This window comes from Oncorhynchus keta, chromosome 6 (assembly GCF_023373465.1).
Source record: "Oncorhynchus keta strain PuntledgeMale-10-30-2019 chromosome 6, Oket_V2, whole genome shotgun sequence".
NCBI classification, from domain to species: domain Eukaryota; kingdom Metazoa; phylum Chordata; class Actinopteri; order Salmoniformes; family Salmonidae; genus Oncorhynchus; species Oncorhynchus keta.
This window is the reverse complement of record NC_068426.1, coordinates 7,870,930-7,888,429: the sequence shown is the minus strand read 5'-3', so window position 1 is coordinate 7,888,429 and position 17,500 is coordinate 7,870,930. Positions and strand designations below refer to the sequence as shown.

At 45.4% G+C, this 17,500-nt stretch overlaps 1 protein-coding gene and 1 long non-coding RNA gene across 4 annotated transcripts in view; both read left to right on the top strand.

Moving 5' to 3' along the window:
- LOC118385715 (relaxin receptor 2-like) overlaps positions 1-17,500 on the top strand; it is a 297,386-nt gene that overhangs the window by 128,858 nt on the left and 151,028 nt on the right. Inside the window, exons 11-13 of the mRNA XM_052520430.1 lie at positions 12,545-12,616; positions 16,709-16,780; positions 17,143-17,214. Coding sequence (XP_052376390.1) covers positions 12,545-12,616; positions 16,709-16,780; positions 17,143-17,214 — 216 coding nt within the window. The remainder of the gene's footprint in view (positions 1-12,544; positions 12,617-16,708; positions 16,781-17,142; positions 17,215-17,500) is intronic.
- On the top strand, positions 4,181-5,870 carry LOC127930666 (uncharacterized). 3 transcript variants are annotated; one of them, XR_008138663.1, is made up of 4 exons: positions 4,181-4,387; positions 4,629-4,690; positions 4,884-4,981; positions 5,780-5,870. It is a non-coding gene; the product is annotated as an uncharacterized LOC127930666 (long non-coding RNA). The 3 variants fall into 3 exon arrangements; XR_008138665.1 differs by lacking the exon at positions 5,780-5,870 and adding an exon at positions 5,214-5,266 and having other exon boundaries at positions 4,884-5,066; XR_008138664.1 differs by lacking the exons at positions 4,884-4,981; positions 5,780-5,870 and adding an exon at positions 5,116-5,238 and having other exon boundaries at positions 4,629-4,775.

Below are 17,500 nucleotides of genomic sequence, written 5' to 3'. Positions count from 1 at the left end.
TAGGAGTTTGTTAGGAGTTTGTTAGGATATCCTATTTTGTTAGGAGTTTGTTAGGATATCCTATTTTGTTAGGAGTTTGTTAGGAGTTTGTTAGTTTGGAGTTTGTTAGGATATCCTATTTTGTTAGGAGTTTGTTAGGATATTCTATTTTGTTAGGAGTTTGTTAGGATATCCTAGTTTGTTAGGAGTTTGTTAGGATATCCTATTTTGTTAGGAGTTTGTTAGGATATCGTAGTTTGTTAGGATATACTAGTTTGTTAGGAGTTTGTTAGGAGTTTGTTAGGATATACTAGTTTGTTAGGAGTTTGTTAGGAGTTTGTTAGGATATTAGTTAGGAGTTTGTTAGGAGTTTGTTAGGAGTTTTTTAGGAGTTTGTTAGGATATTAGTTTGGAGTTTGTTAGGAGTTTGTTAGGAGTTTGTTGGGAGTTTGTTAGGAGTTTGTTAGGATATCCCTGTCTGATCCGATATCCTACAAAACATCACTTTACTTCACTTTGCAACAAAATTAAAGACGAATCTCAAAGGAAATCTCCATGTGAAGCTCGTTTCCTACAGAGTTTTAAAGCTCTTATCTGAACGAGGAGTCTCTGTTGACGCAGCGTTGGTTTGTGAAGGGTTCGTTCCAAATGGAACCCTATTTTGTGCACTACTTTTGGCCAGGGCCCACATCTGTAGAGGTAATAGGGTAGTATAGGGTACCATTTTGGACGGACACTAATTTCCCCTGTCTCTGTATCCTACAGGCGTGGTAAACTCATAGTAGTATATCTCAATGGGGGATCTGTACAGACACAATGTTAGTCTGGTAGGACTCCTTCTCTGTTTGTATTACCCAGAATCCTCTGGTAAAATCACTTCTGCAACATACCTTGGTGGTCTTTCTCTATTTCTTCTATAACCCCTCCCTCTCTCTTTCATTCTCTCTCTCCTTCTCACTCCCACTCTTTATTTCTCTCTCTCCTTCTCACTCCCACTCTTTATTTCTCTCTCTCCTTCCCACTCCTTTCTCTCTCTTCTCTTAGGAGTCTCTGTTCTCTCTCTCTACCCTCTCTTTCTGAAGGAGTTCTTAAATCTCTCTCCCTCTTTCTCTCTACTTTAGGGTTTCTTCTCTCTCTCTCTCTCTTTCTCTTAGGAGTTCTCTCTCTCCTCTTTCTCTCTCTCTCTCTCTATCTCTCTAGGAGTTTGTTAGGAGTTTCTTAGGAGTTTGTCTCTCTCTCTCTCTCTCTGTCTCTCTCTCTCTTCTCTCTCTTTCTCTCTCTCTCTCTCTCTCTCTCTCTCTCTTCTTTTCTGTTCTCTTTCTCTCTTTCTATATCTCTCTTCCCTTTCTTCTCTCTAGACAGGTGAGTTTCTCTCTCTTTGTTTGTCTGTCTCTATCCTCTCTCTTTCACTCTCTTTATCCCTCTCTACTTCTCACGCTCTCTCTCTCTGTCTCTCTCTCTCTCTCTCACTCCCTGTCTCATACAATTTAATTCAATAGCCATTATTGGCATGGAAATGTAGGGATTTGCTAAGGCCACTGCCAAAGAAGAGTAGGAACATATAAATCTCTCTCCCTCTCTCACGCTCTCCCTCTCCATCTCTCCCCCCTCTGTTTCTCAGACATGGTGAGTTATATTAGGCTTCACGCTCTGCATCTCCATCCCTCTGACTCAATGACAGCAGACAGACTGACTGACTGTCACTTAGATATGTTGTTTACTCCTCCACCGGAATACACAGCTGATTCACACACTAAGGATTAGACAGCTGTGTGTGTGTGTGTGTAAAACGTACCACCAGCTTCTCCACTCTCAGGGTCTTCGTTACACTGTGGAAATGCCCTTACAATCTCTTGTCTTGCTCATTCTCCTTCTGAATGGCACACATACAGAAGCCATGTCTCATCTGGAGCGACCTGGCTAGCATATTTCTCTCCTGTATTGATGTCTATTACAAATAGTGTTGTGTTTTTAACGTATTTCTCATAAAATAAACTGTTGGTGTCTTATTGCTGACACTGAATCAGAATCACAACTGCTGTTTTATGTATATGGGGAGGTGTGACTGTGTGTTAGTGTGTATGTGTCAGGTAAGGTACATGGGGGAGGTGTGACTCTGTGTTAGTGTGTATGTGTCAGGTAAGGTACATGGGGGAGGTGTGACTGTGTGTTAGTGTGTATGTGACAGGTAAGGTACATGGGGGAGGTGTGACTGTGTGTTAGTGTGTATGTGTCAGGTAAGGTTCATGGGGGAGGTGTGACTGTGTGTTAGTGTGTTGTGACAGGTAAGGTACATGGGGGAGGTGTGACTCTGTGTTAGTGTCTATGTGTCAGTCAAGGTACATGGGGGACTGTGACTGTGTGTTAGTGTATATGTTGTTTACTGTGTCATGGGGAGGTGTGACTGTGTGTTAGGTGTATGTGTCAGGTAAGGTACATGGGGAGGTGTGACTGTCTGTTAGTGTGTATGTGTCAGGTAAGGTACATGGGGAGGTGTGACTCTGTGTTAGTGTTATGTGTCAGGTAATGCCATTACATGGGGTCTTGTGTGACTCTTGTTGTGTGTATGTGACAGGTAAGGTACATGGGGAGGTGTGACTCTGTGTTAGTCCTGTATGTGTCAGGTAAACATGGGGGAGGTGTTGTGTGTTAGTGTGTATGTGTCAGGTAAGGTACATGGGGAGGTGTGACTGTGTGTTAGTGTGTATGTGTCAGGTAAGGTACATGGGGAGGTGTGACTGTGTGTTAGTGTGTATGTGACAGGTAAGGTACATGGGGAGGTGTGACTCTGTGTTAGTGTGTATGTGTCAGGTAAGGTACATGGGGAGGTGTGACTGTGTGTTAGTGTGTATGTGACAGGTAAGGTACATGGGGGAGGTGTGACTCTGTGTTAGTGTGTATGTGTCAGGTAAGGTACATGGGGGAGGTGTGACTGTGTGTTAGTGTGTATGTGTCAGGTAAGGTAGGTAATGGGGGAGGTGTGACTGTGTGTTAGTGTGTATGTGTCAGGTAAGGTACATGGGGGAGGTGTGACTGTGTGTTAGTGTGTATGTGACAGGTAAGGTACATGGGGAGGTGTGACTGTGTGTTAGTGTGTATGTGTCAGGTAAGGTACATGGGGAGGTGTGACTCTGTGTTAGTGTGTATGTGACAGGTAAGGTACATGGGGAGGTGTGACTGTGTGTTAGTGTGTATGTGTCAGGTAAGGTACATGGGGGAGGTGTGACTGTGTGTTAGTGTGTATGTGACAGGTAAGGTACATGGGGGAGGTGTGACTGTGTGTTAGTGTGTATGTGTCAGGTAAGGTACATGGGGGAGGTGTGACTGTGTGTTAGTGTGTATGTGTCAGGTAAGGTACATGGGGGAGGTGTGACCTGTGTTAGTGTGTATGTGACAGGTAAGGTACATGGGGAGGTGTGACTCTGTGTTAGTGTGTATGTGTCAGGTAAGGTACATGACTGTGTGTTAGTGTGTGTATGTGACAGGGGATGGGGGTGTGACTGTGTGTTAGTTGTATGTTCAGGTAAGGTACATGGGGAGGTGTGACTGTGTGTTAGTGTGTATGTTCAGGTAAGGTACATGGGGAGGTGTGATGTGTGTTAGTGTGTATGTGTCAGGTAAGGTACATGGGGAGGTTCTCCACTCTGTGGGTGTGTATGTACAGGTAAGGTACATGGGTCTTGTCATTCTGTGTTCTGTGTAAACAGGTAAGGTACATGGGGAGGTGTGACCTGTGTTAGTGTTATGTGTCCTGTAAGGTGATGTCTATTGACAAATAGTGTTAGTGTTTAAGGTATATGGGGGAGGTGTGACTGTGTGTTATCACATACATGGGGAGGTGTGACTGTGTGTTAGTGTGTATGTGACAGGTAAGGTACATGGGGAGGTGTGACTGTGTGTTAGTGTGTATGTGTCAGGTAAGGTACATGGGGAGGTGTGACTCTGTGTTAGTGTGTATGTGTCAGGTAAGGTACATGGGGGAGGTGTGACTCTGTGTTAGTGTGTATGTGTCAGGTAAGGTACATGGGGGAGGTGTGACTGTGTGTTAGTGTGTATGTGTCAGGTAAGGTACATGGGGAGGTGTGACTGTGTGTTAGTGTGTATGTGTCAGGTAAGGTACATGGGGGAGGTGTGACTGTGTGTTAGTGTGTATGTGACAGGTAAGGTACATGGGGAGGTGTGACTCTGTGTTAGTGTGTATGTGTCAGGTAAGGTACATGGGGGAGGTGTGACTGTGTGTTAGTGTGTATGTGTCAGGTAAGGTACATGGGGAGGTGTGACTGTGTGTTAGTGTGTATGTGTCAGGTAAGGTACATGGGGGAGGTGTGACTGTGTGTTAGTGTGTATGTGTCAGGTAAGGTACATGGGGGAGGTGTGACTCTGTGTTAGTGTGTATGTGACAGGTAAGGTACATGGGGAGGTGTGACTCTGTGTTAGTGTGTATGTGACAGGTAAGGTACATGGGGGAGGTGTGACTCTGTGTTAGTGTGTATGTGTCAGGTAAGGTACATGGGGAGGTGTGACTGTGTGTTAGTGTGTATGTGTCAGGTAAGGTACATGGGGAGGTGTGACTGTGTGTTAGTGTGTATGTGTCAGGTAAGGTACATGGGGAGGTGTGACTCTGTGTTAGTGTGTATGTGTCAGGTAAGGTACATGGGGGAGGTGTGACTGTGTGTTAGTGTGTATGTGTCAGGTAAGGTACATGGGGGAGGTGTGACTCTGTGTTAGTGTGTATGTGTCAGGTAAGGTACATGGGGGAGGTGTGACTCTGTGTTAGTGTGTATGTGACAGGTAAGGTACATGGGGAGGTGTGACTGTGTGTTAGTGTGTATGTGTCAGGTAAGGTACATGGGGAGGTGTGACTCTGTGTTAGTGTGTATGTGTCAGGTAAGGTACATGGGGAGGTGTGACTCTGTGTTAGTGTGTATGTGACAGGTAAGGTACATGGGGGAGGTGTGACTGTGTGTTAGTGTGTATGTGTCAGGTAAGGTACATGGGGGAGGTGTGACTCTGTGTTAGTGTGTATGTGACAGGTAAGGTACATGGGGGAGGTGTGACTGTGTGTTAGTGTGTATGTGTCAGGTAAGGTACATGGGGGGGGTGTGACTCTGTGTTAGTGTGTATGTGACAGGTAAGGTACATGGGGGAGGTGTGACTGTGTGTTAGTGTGTATGTGTCAGGTAAGGTACATGGGGGAGGTGTGACTGTGTGTTAGTGTGTATGTGTCAGGTAAGGTACATGGGGGAGGTGTGACTCTGTGTTAGTGTGTATGTGTCAGGTAAGGTACATGGGGAGGTGTGACTGTGTGTTAGTGTGTATGTGTCAGGTAAGGTACATGGGGGAGGTGTGACTCTGGGGAGGTGTGACTCTGTGTTAGTGTGTATGTGTCAGGTAAGTTACATGGGGGAGGTGTGACTGTGTGTTAGTGTGTATGTGTCAGGTAAGGTACATGGGGGAGGTGTGACTGTGTGTTAGTGTGTATGTGTCAGGTAAGGTACATGGGGGAGGTGTGACTGTGTGTTAGTGTGTATGTGACAGGTAAGGTACATGGGGGAGGTGTGACTCTGTGTTAGTGTGTATGTGTCAGGTAAGGTACATGGGGAGGTGTGACTGTGTGTTAGTGTGTATGTGTCAGGTAAGGTACATGGGGGAGGTGTGACTGTGTGTTAGTGTGTATGTGTCAGGTAAGGTACATGGGGGAGGTGTGACTCTGTGTTAGTGTGTATGTGTCAGGTAAGGTACATGGGGGAGGTGTGACTGTGTGTTAGTGTGTATGTGTCAGGTAAGGTACATGGGGGAGGTGTGACTCTGTGTTAGTGTGTATGTGTCAGGTAAGGTACATGGGGGAGGTGTGACTCTGTGTTAGTGTGTATGTGACAGGTAAGGTACATGGGGAGGTGTGACTGTGTGTTAGTGTGTATGTGTCAGGTAAGGTACATGGGGAGGTGTGACTCTGTGTTAGTGTGTATGTGACAGGTAAGATACATGGGGGAGGTGTGACTGTGTGTTAGTGTGTATGTGTCAGGTAAGGTACATGGGGAGGTGTGACTCTGTGTTAGTGTGTATGTGACAGGTAAGGTACATGGGGAGGTGTGACTGTGTGTTAGTGTGTATGTGTCAGGTAAGGTACATGGGGGAGGTGTGACTGTGTGTTAGTGTGTATGTGTCAGGTAAGGTACATGGGGAGGTGTGACTCTGTGTTAGTGTGTATGTGTCAGGTAAGGTACATGGGGGAGGTGTGACTGTGTGTTAGTGTGTATGTGTCAGGTAAGGTACATGGGGGAGGTGTGACTCTGTGTTAGTGTGTATGTGACAGGTAAGGTACATGGGGGAGGTGTGACTGTGTGTTAGTGTGTATGTGTCAGGTAAGGTACATGGGGAGGTGTGACTGTGTGTTAGTGTGTATGTGTCAGGTAAGGTACAAGGGGAGGTGTGACTCTGTGTTAGTGTGTATGTGACAGGTAAGGTACATGGGGAGGTGTGACTGTGTGTTAGTGTGTATGTGTCAGGTAAGGTACATGGGGAGGTGTGACTCTGTGTTAGTGTGTATGTGACAGGTAAGATACATGGGGGAGGTGTGACTGTGTGTTAGTGTGTATGTGTCAGGTAAGGTACATGGGGAGGTGTGACTCTGTGTTAGTGTGTATGTGACAGGTAAGGTACATGGGGAGGTGTGACTGTGTGTTAGTGTGTATGTGTCAGGTAAGGTACATGGGGGAGGTGTGACTGTGTGTTAGTGTGTATGTGTCAGGTAAGGTACATGGGGGAGGTGTGACTCTGTGTTAGTGTGTATGTGTCAGGTAAGGTACATGGGGGAGGTGTGACTGTGTGTTAGTGTGTATGTGTCAGGTAAGGTACATGGGGGAGGTGTGACTCTGTGTTAGTGTGTATGTGACAGGTAAGGTACATGGGGAGGTGTGACTGTGTGTTAGTGTGTATGTGTCAGGTAAGGTACATGGGGAGGTGTGACTGTGTGTTAGTGTGTATGTGTCAGGTAAGGTACAAGGGGAGGTGTGACTCTGTGTTAGTGTGTATGTGTCAGGTAAGGTACATGGGGAGGTGTGACTCTGTGTTAGTGTGTATGTGTCAGGTAAGGTACATGGGGGAGGTGTGACTCTGTGTTAGTGTGTATGTGACAGGTAAGGTACATGGGGGAGGTGTGACTGTGTGTTAGTGTGTATGTGTCAGGTAAGGTACATGGGGAGGTGTGACTCTGTGTTAGTGTGTATGTGACAGGTAAGGTACATGGGGAGGTGTGACTGTGTGTTAGTGTGTATGTGACAGGTAAGGTACATGGGGGAGGTGTGACTCTGTGTTAGTGTGTATGTGACAGGTAAGGTACATGGGGGAGGTGTGACTCTGTGTTAGTGTGTATGTGACAGGTAAGGTACATGGGGGAGGTGTGACTCTGTGTTAGTGTGTATGTGACAGGTAAGGTACATGGGGAGGTGTGACTGTGTGTTAGTGTGTATGTGACAGGTAAGATACATGGGGGAGGTGTGACTGTGTGTTAGTGTGTATGTGTCAGGTAAGGTACATGGGGGAGGTGTGACTCTGTGTTAGTGTGTATGTGACAGGTAAGGTACATGGGGAGGTGTGACTGTGTGTTAGTGTGTATGTGACAGGTAAGGTACATGGGGGAGGTGTGACTGTGTGTTAGTGTGTATGTGACAGGTAAGGTACATGGGGGAGGTGTGACTCTGTGTTAGTGTGTATGTGACAGGTAAGGTACATGGGGGAGGTGTGACTCTGTGTTAGTGTGTATGTGACAGGTAAGGTACATGGGGGAGGTGTGACTGTGTGTTAGTGTGTGGGAACCAACACGTCTTGTTGTCTGTTTGGATATCATTGAGAACCATTTTAGGCAGCCTGAATGTATCTAATGTGACTCCTACTGTCCTCAGCCTAGATTGCTTTGTATATTTCCATGTTTTTGTTTGGTCAGGGTGTGATGTGCCTGGGTATTCTATGTTGTATGTCTAGGTGTTGTGTTTCTATGTTTAGGCCTGGCATGGTTCCCAACCAGGCAGCTGGTTATCGTTGTCTCTCATTGAGAACCATACTTAGGCAGCCTGTTTTCCCACTATGGGTGTGGGTAGTTGTTGTCTCTCATTGAGAACCATACTTAGGCAGCCTGTTTTCCCACTATGGGTGTGGGTAGTTGTTGTCTCTCATTGAGAACCATACTTAGGCAGCCTGTTTTCCCACTATGGGTGTGGGTAGTTGTTGTCTCTCATTGAGAACCATACTTAGGCAGCCTGTTTTCCCACTATGGGTGGTGGGTAGTTGTTTTCTGTTGTGTGTCGGCACCGGACAGAACTGTTTCGGTCATTCGCTTTGTTATTTTTGTGATTTCAGTGTTCATGTAATAAATATGGACACATACCACGCTGCACCTTGGTCCTCTTCTTCCAACAGCCGTTACACCTACACACACTCTGAAGCGTTTTGTGTTTGTGCACGAACGTGCACACATTGTGTGTTTTTTAAAATCTTTCACAGGTATTGTTCATAACTCACACAACTACTCTGTCAGCCTAGTAACTCACACAACCACTCTATCAGCCTAGTAACTCACACAACCACTCTATCAGCCTAGTAACTCACACAACCACTCTATCAGCCTAGTAACTCACACAACCACTCTATCAGCCTAGTAACTCACACAACCACTCTGTCAGCCTAGTAACTCACACAACCACTCTGTCAGCCTAGTAACTCACACAACCACTCTGTCAGCCTAGTAACTCACCACTCTGTCAACCACTCTGTCAGCCTAGTAACTCACACAACCACTCTGTCAGCCTAGTCACTCACACAACCACTCTGTCAGCCTAGTAACTCACACAACCACTCTGTCAGCCTAGTAACTCACACAACCACTCTGTCAGCCTAGTAACTCACACAACCACTCTGTCAGCCTAGTAACTCACACAACCACTCTGTCAGCCTAGTAACTCACACAACCACTCTGTCAGCCTAGTAACTCACACAACCACTCTGTCAGCCTAGTAACTCACACAACCACTCTGTCAGCCTAGTAACTCACACAACCACTCTGTCAGCCTAGTAACTCACACAACCACTCTGTCAGCCTAGTAACTCACACAACCACTCTGTCAGCCTAGTAACTCACACAACCACTCTGTCAGCCTAGTAACTCACACAACCACTCTGTCAGCCTAGTAACTCACACAACCACTCTGTCAGCCTAGTAACTCACACAGCCATTCTGTCAGCCAACCACAACCACTCTGTCAGCCTAGTAACTCACACAACCACTCTGTCAGCCTAGTAACTCACACAACCACTCTGTCAGCCTAGTAACTTCTCTGTCAGCCTAGTAACTCACACAACCACTCTGTCAGCCTAGTAACTCACACAACCATTCTGTCAGCCTAGTAACTCACACAACCACTCTGTCAGCCTAGTAACTCACACAACCACTCTGTCAGCCTAGTAACTCACACAACCACTCTGTCAGCCTAGTAACTCACACAACCACTCTGTCAGCCTAGTAACTCACACAACCACTCTGTCAGCCTAGTAACTCACACAACCACTCTGTCAGCCTAGTAACTCTGTCAGCCTAGTAACTCACACAAACCATTCTGTCAGCCTAGTAACTCACACAACCACTCTGTCAGCCTAGTAACTCACACAACCATTCTGTCAGCCTAGTAACTCACACAACCACTCTGTCAGCCTAGTAATTCTGTCAGCCTAGTCACTCACACAACCATTCTGTCAGCCTAGTCACTGTCAGCCTACAACCATTCTGTCAGCCTAGTAACTCACACAACCACTCTGTCAGCCTAGTAACTCACTCTGTCACAACCACTCTGTCAGCCTAGTAACTCACACAACCATTCTGTCAGCCTAGTAACTCACACAACCACTCTGTCAGCCTACTCTGTCAGCCTAGTAACTCACACAACCACTCTGTCAGCCTAGTAACTCACACAACCACTCTGTCAGTAACCTCTGTCAGCCAACACAACCATTCTGTCAGCCTAGTAACTCACACAACCATTCTGTCAGCCTAGTAACTCACACACTCTGTCAGCCTAGTAACTCACACAATCACTCTGTCAGCCTAGTAACTCACACAACCACTCTGTCAGCCTAGTCACTCACACAACCACTCTGTCAGCCTAGTAACTCACACAACCACTCTGTCAGCCTAGTAACTCACACAACCACTCTGTCAGCCTAGTAACTCACACAAACTGTCAGCCTAGTCTGTCAGCAACTACTCTGTCAGCCTCACACAACCACTCTGTCAGCCTAGTAACTCACACAACCATTCTGTCAGCCTAGTAACTCACACAACCACTCTGTCAGCCTAGTAACTCACACAACCACTCTGTCAGCCTAGTAACTCACACAACCATGTCTAGTAACTCACACAACCACTCTGTCAGCCTAGTAACTCACACAACCATTCTGTCAGCCTAGTACTCTGTCACTCACACAACCATTCTGTCAGCCTAGTAACTCACACAACCACTCTGTCAGCCTAGTAACTCACACAACCATTCTGTCAGCCTAGTAACTCACACAACCATTCTGTCAGCCTAGTAACTCACTCTGTCAGCCAACCATTCTGTCAGCCTAGTAACTCACACAACCATTCTGTCAGCCTAGTCACTCACACAAGCCTAGTAACTCACAACCACTCTGTCAGCCTAGTAACTCACACAACTACTCTGTCAGCCTAGTAACTCACACAACCATTCTGTCAGCCTAGTAACTCACACAACCACTCTGTCAGCCTAGTAACTCACACAACCACTCTGTCAGCCTAGTAACTCACACAACCACTCTGTCAGCCTAGTCACACAAACTCACACAACCACTCTGTCAGCCTAGTTGACACAACCACTCTGTCAGCCTAGTAACTCACACAACCACTCTGTCAGCCTAGTCACTCACACAACCACTCTGTCAGCCTAGTAACTCACACAACCACTCTGTCAGCCTAGTCACTCACACATAACCACTCTGTCAAGTCAGCCTAGTAACTCACACAACCACTCTGTTTGAAACCATGAAACTGTAGTACAACCACTCTGTCAGCCTAGTAATCACACAACCACTCTGTCAGCCTAGGCTAGTAACTCACACAACCACTCTGTCAGCCTAGTAACTCACACAACCACTCTGTCAGCCTAGTAACTCACACAACACTCTGTCAGCCTAGATCACACAACCACTCTGTCCTAGAACACTTCTGTCAGCCTAGTCACACAACCACTCTGTCAGCCTAGTAACACAACCACTCTGTCAGCCTAGTAACTCACACAACCACTCTGTCAGCCTAGTAACTCACACAACCACTCTGTCAGCCTAGTAACTCACACAAACTGTCAGCCTAGTAACTCCACAACCACTCTGTCAGCCTAGACACAATGTCACAACTACTCTTAGTAACTCACACAACCACTCTGTCAGCCTAGTAACTCACACAACCACTCTGTCAGCCTAGTAACTCACACAAACCTGTCAGCCTAGAACAATGACAACTATTCACACAACCACTCTGTCAGCCAGAACCCACAACCACTCTGTCAAGTAAACACAACCACTCTGTCAGCCTAGTAACTCACACAACCACTCTGTCAGCCTAGTAACTCACACAACCACTCTGTCAGCCTAGTAACTCACACAACCACTCTGTCAGCCTAGTAACTCACACAACCACTCTGTCAGCCTAGTAACTTAGTAACTCACACCACTCAGCCTAGTAACTCACACAACCACTCTGTCAGCCTAGTAACTGAACACCACTCTGTCAGCCTAGTAACTCACACACCACTCTGTCAGCCTAGTCACTCACACAACCACTCTGTCAGCCTAGTAACTCACACAACCACTCTGTCAGCCTAGTAACTCACACAACCACTCACACAACCACTCTGTCAGCCTAGTAACTCAACAACCACTCTGTCAGCCTAGTAACTCACACAACCACTCTGTCAGCCTAGTAACACAACCACTCTGTCAGCCTAGTAACTCACACAACCACTCTGTCAGCCTAGTAACTCAACAACCACTCTGTCAGCCACTCACACAACCACTCTGTCACTCACACAACCACTCTGTCAGCCTAGAACACAACCACTCTGTCAGCCTAGAACAACCACTCTGTCAGCCTAGTAACTCTATCACACAACCACTCTGTCAGCTGTCAGCCTAGTAACTCACACAACCACTCTGTCAGCCTAGTAAACAACCATTCTGAGTAACTCACACAACCACTCTGTCAGCCTAGTAACTCACACAACCACTCTGTCAGCCTAGTAACTCACACAACCACTCTGTCAGCCTAGTAACTGACAACCACTCTGTCAGCCTAGAACTGTCAGCCACACAACCACTCTGTCAGCCTACACTCACACAACCACTCTGTCAGCCTAGTAACTCACACTCATTCTGTCAGCCTCTGTCAGCCTAGTAACTCACACAAACTCTGTCAGCCTAGTAACTCACACAACCACTGAACAGACTGACTCTGTGTGTCTGTCAGTGATGAACTATTAGTAATTCTCTCTATCCCTGACAGGCTCCTAATGGACAACAAGATCACAACTCTTCCTGAGAACACTTTTCAGTCTCTAGTGGTTCTAGAAGAACTGTGAGTGGAACCCTAACTGAACAATGACAACTATTAGCAGAACCTTAGCTGAACAATGACAACTATTAGCAGAACCCTAACTGAACAATGACAACTATTAGCAGAACCCTAACTGAACAATGACACCTATTACCAGAATCCTAACTGAACAATGACAACTATTACTAGAACCCTAACTGAACAATGACAACTATTAGCAGAACCTTAGCTGAACAATGACAACTATTAGCAGAACCCTAACTGAACAATGACAACTATTAGCAGAACCCTAACTGAACAATGACACCTATTACCAGAATCCTAACTGAACAATGACAACTATTACTAGAACCCTAACTGAACAATGACAACTATTAGCAGAACCCTAACTGAACAATGACACCTATTACCAGAATCCTAACTGAACAATGACAACTATTACTAGAACCCTAACTGAACAATGACAACTATTAGCAGAACCTTAACTGAACAATGACAACTATTAGCAGAACCCTAACTGAACAATGACAACTATTACCAGAACCCTAACTGAACAATGACAACTATTACTAGAACCCTAACTGAACAATGACAACTATTAGCAGAACCTTAACTGAACAATGACAACTATTACTAGAACCCTAACTGAACAATGAGAACTATTAATAGAACCCTAACTGAACAATGACAACTATTACTAGAACCCTAACTGAACAATGACAACTATTACCAGAACCCTAACTGAACAATGACAACTATTACTAGAACCCTAACTGAACAATGACAACTATTACCAGAACCCTAACTGAACAATGACAACTATTACTAGAACCCTAACTGAACAATGACAACTATTACTAGAACCCTAACTGAACAATGACACCTATTACCAGAACCCTAACTGAACAATGACAACTATTACTAGAACCCTAACTGAACAATGACAACTATTAGCAGAATCCTAATTGAACAATGACAATATTAGCAGAACCCTAACTGAACAATGACAACTATTACTAGAACCCTAACTGAACAATGACAACTATTAGCAGAACCCTAACTGAACAATGACAACTATTAGCAGAACCTTAACTGAACAATGACAACTATTAGCAGAACCCTAACTGAACAATGACAACTATTACTAGAACCCTAACTGAACAATGACAACTATTAGCAGAACCATAACTGAACAATGACAACTATTAGCAGAACCTTAACTGAACAATGACAACTATTACTAGAACCCTAACTGAACAATGACAACTATTAGCAGAACCATAACTGAACAATGACAACTATTACTAGAACCCTAACTGAACAATGACAACTATTACTAGAACCCTAACTGAACAATGACAACTATTAGCAGAACCCTAACTGAACAATGACAACTATTAGCATAACCTTAACTGAACAATGACAACTATTAGCAGAACCCTAACTGAACAATGACAACTATTAGCAGAACCTTAACTGAACAATGAGAAGTAGAACAAATTTCAGTTGAGGGTGGTGCTGGAAGAACTGTGAGTAACTACTCCGTCATTCAGCCGTTCTGTCTACCTGTCATTCTGTCTACCTGTCATTATGTAATTCTGTCTACCTGTCATTCTGTCTACCTGTCATTTTGTCTACCTGTCTACCTGTCATTCTTTCTACCTGTCTACCTGTCATTCTATCTACCTGTCATTCTTTCTACCTGTCACCTGTCATGCTGTGTACCTGTCATTCTGTGTACCTGTCATTCTGTCCACCTGTCATTCTGTCTACCTGTCATTCTGTCTACCTGTCCACCTGTCATTCTGTCTACCTGTCATTCTGTCTACCTGTCTACCTGTCATTCTTTCTACCTGTCACCTGTCATTCTTTCTACCTGTCACCTGTCATTCTGTGTACCTGTCATTCTGTCTATCTGTCATTCTTTCTACCTGTCTACCTGTCATTCTTTCTACCTGTCTACCTGTCATTCAGTGTACCTGTCATTATGTGTACCTGTCATTATGTGTACCTGTCATTCTGTGTGCCTGTCATTCGTTCTACCTGTCACCTGTCATTCTTTCTACCTGTCATTCTCTCTACCTGTCACCTGTCATTCTGTCTACCTGTCATTCTGTCTACCTGTCTACCTGTCATTCTTTCTACCTGTCACCTGTCATTCTGTGTACCTGTCATTCTGTCTACCTGTCATTCTGTGTACCTGTCATTCTGTCTACGTGTCTACCTGTCATTCTTTCTATCTGTCACCTGTCTACCTGTCATTCTTTCTGCCTGTCTGTCATTCTGTCTACCTGTCACCTGTCATTCTGTGTACCTGTCATTCTGTCTACCTGTCATTCTGTCTACCTGTCTACCTGTCATTCTTTCTACCTGTCACCTGTCATTCTGTGTACCTGTCATTCTGTCTACCTGTCATTCTGTGTACCTGTCATTCTGTCTACATGTCTACCTGTCATTCTTTCTATCTGTCACCTGTCTACCTGTCATTCTTTCTGCCTGTCTGTCATTCTGTCTACCTGTCATTCATTCTACCTGTCACCTGTCATTCTGTCCTCCTGTCATTCTGTCTACCTGTCATTCTGTCTACCTGTCATTCTTTCTACCTGTCACCTGTCATTCTTTCTACCTGTCACCTGTCATTCTGTGTACCTGTCATTCTGTCTATCTGTCATTCTTTCTACCTGTCTACCTGTCATTCTGTCTATCTGTCATTCTTTCTACCTGTCTACCTGTCATTCAGTGTACCTGTCATTCTGTCTACCTGTCATTATGTGTACCTGTCATTCTGTGTGCCTGTCACCTGTCATTCTTTCTACCTGTCATTCTCTCTACCTGTCACCTGTCATTCTGTGTACCTGTCATTCTGTCTACCTGTCATTCTGTGTACCTGTCATTCTGTCTACGTGTCTACCTGTCATTCTTTCTATCTGTCACCTGTCTACCTGTCATTCTTTCTGCCTGTCTGTCATTCTGTCTACCTGTCATTCTTTCTACCTGTCACCTGTCATTCTGTGTACCTGTCATTCTGGCTACCTGTCATTCTGTCTACCTGTCTACCTGTCATTCTTTCTACCTGTCTACCTGTCATTCTGTGTACCTGTCATTCATTCTACCTGTCATTCTGTCTACCTGTCATTCTGTCTACCTGTCATTCTTTCTACCTGTCTACCTGTCATTCTGTCTACCTGTTTACCTGTCATTCTTTCTACCTGTCATTCTGTCTACCTGTCTACCTGTCATTCTTTCTACCTGTCATTCTGTCTACCTGTCTACCTGTCATTCTTTCTACCTGTCATTCTTTCTTTCTGTCGACTGTCTACCTGTCATTCTTTCTACCTGTCATTCTGTCTACCTGTCTACCTGTCATTCTGTCATTATTTTTACCTGTCATTCTGTCTACATGTCTACCTGTCATTCTGTCTACATGTCTACCTGTCATTCTGTCTACCTGTCTACCTATCATTATGTCTACGTGTCATTCTGTCTATCTGTCATTCTGTCTACTTGTCTACCTGTCATTCTGTCTACCTGTCATTCTGTCTACCTGTCTACCTGTCATTCTGTGTACCTGTCATTCTGTCTACCTGTCTACCTGTCATTCTGTCTACCTGTCTACCTATCATTATGTCTACTTGTCATTCTGTCTATCTGTCATTCTGTCTACTTGTCTTCCTGACATTCTCTTTCTCTCCCTCTCTCCTTCCCCCTCTCTCCCCTCCTGCTCTCGTTCCCCCCTCTGTCCCTCTCTCCTTCCCCCCTCTCTGCCCTCCTGCTCTCGCTCTCCCCTCTCTCTCCCTCTCTGCTTACCCCCTCTCTCTCCCATCCTGCTCTCGTTCCCCCCCTCTCTCCCTCTCTCCTTCCCACTCTCCTTCCCCCCTCTCTGCCCTCCTGCTCTCGCTCTCCCCCTCTCTCTCCCTCTCTCCTTCCCACTCTCCTTCCCCCCTCTCTGCCCTCCTGCTCTCGCTCTCCCCTCTCTCTCCCTCTCTCTTTCCCCCTCTCCTTCTCCCCTCTCTCTGCCCTCCTGCTCTCCCCTCTCTCCTTACGCCCCCTCTCTCTCCCCTTCTGCTCTCGCTCCCCCACCTCCCTCTCTTTTTTCTCTCCCTCTGTTTTCAGAGACCTGTCGGACAACCGGATTACTGAGCTCCCCAACAACACCTTTAAGAGCCTAAAGTCTCTCGTCAAACTGTGAGTCACACAACACAGTTCCCAAATGGAACCCGATTACGGCATAACATATGATAAAAATGATTGAAGATATTACAAATATATACTGTTAATTACGTCAATTTAACAGCTGTTAATTACCTCAGTTTAACAGCTTTAAGAGCTTTTAAAGTCTCTCCTCATTCTGTGAGTCTCACAACACAGGACTGTTTATGTCTGCTTCTCCTCTAACCCTGGAAACGTGGCTTTACATCTGACCAAAAGGGCTTAATAAAAGATGACAAATGATGTTCTACTGACTGTTAAAAGATGTTAGTCTCAGAATACCTGCCTGCCTCTCCATCCGCCTGTCAGACAGATCACTTCCTTACTTATTGTCACAGGAACATATCCCATAATCCTCTGTTCCACATCCACCCGGGTCACTTTGATCACCTGACCCAGCTCCAGTCCCTGTGAGTAGTACACATACAGCCTACCAGTACCATACACTAACAGTACCTACGAAATACCTACCACTACCTATCAGTACTGTATGCTATCAGTACCTACCAGTACTTACCACTACCTACCAGTATCTATCAGTAATTACCAGTACTTACCACTACCTACCAGTATCTACCACTACCTTTCAGTATCTACCAGTACCTACCAGTACTTACCAGTACCTACCAGTACTTACCGGTATCTACCAGTACTTACTGGTATCTATCAGTACTTACCAGTACTTACCAGTACCTA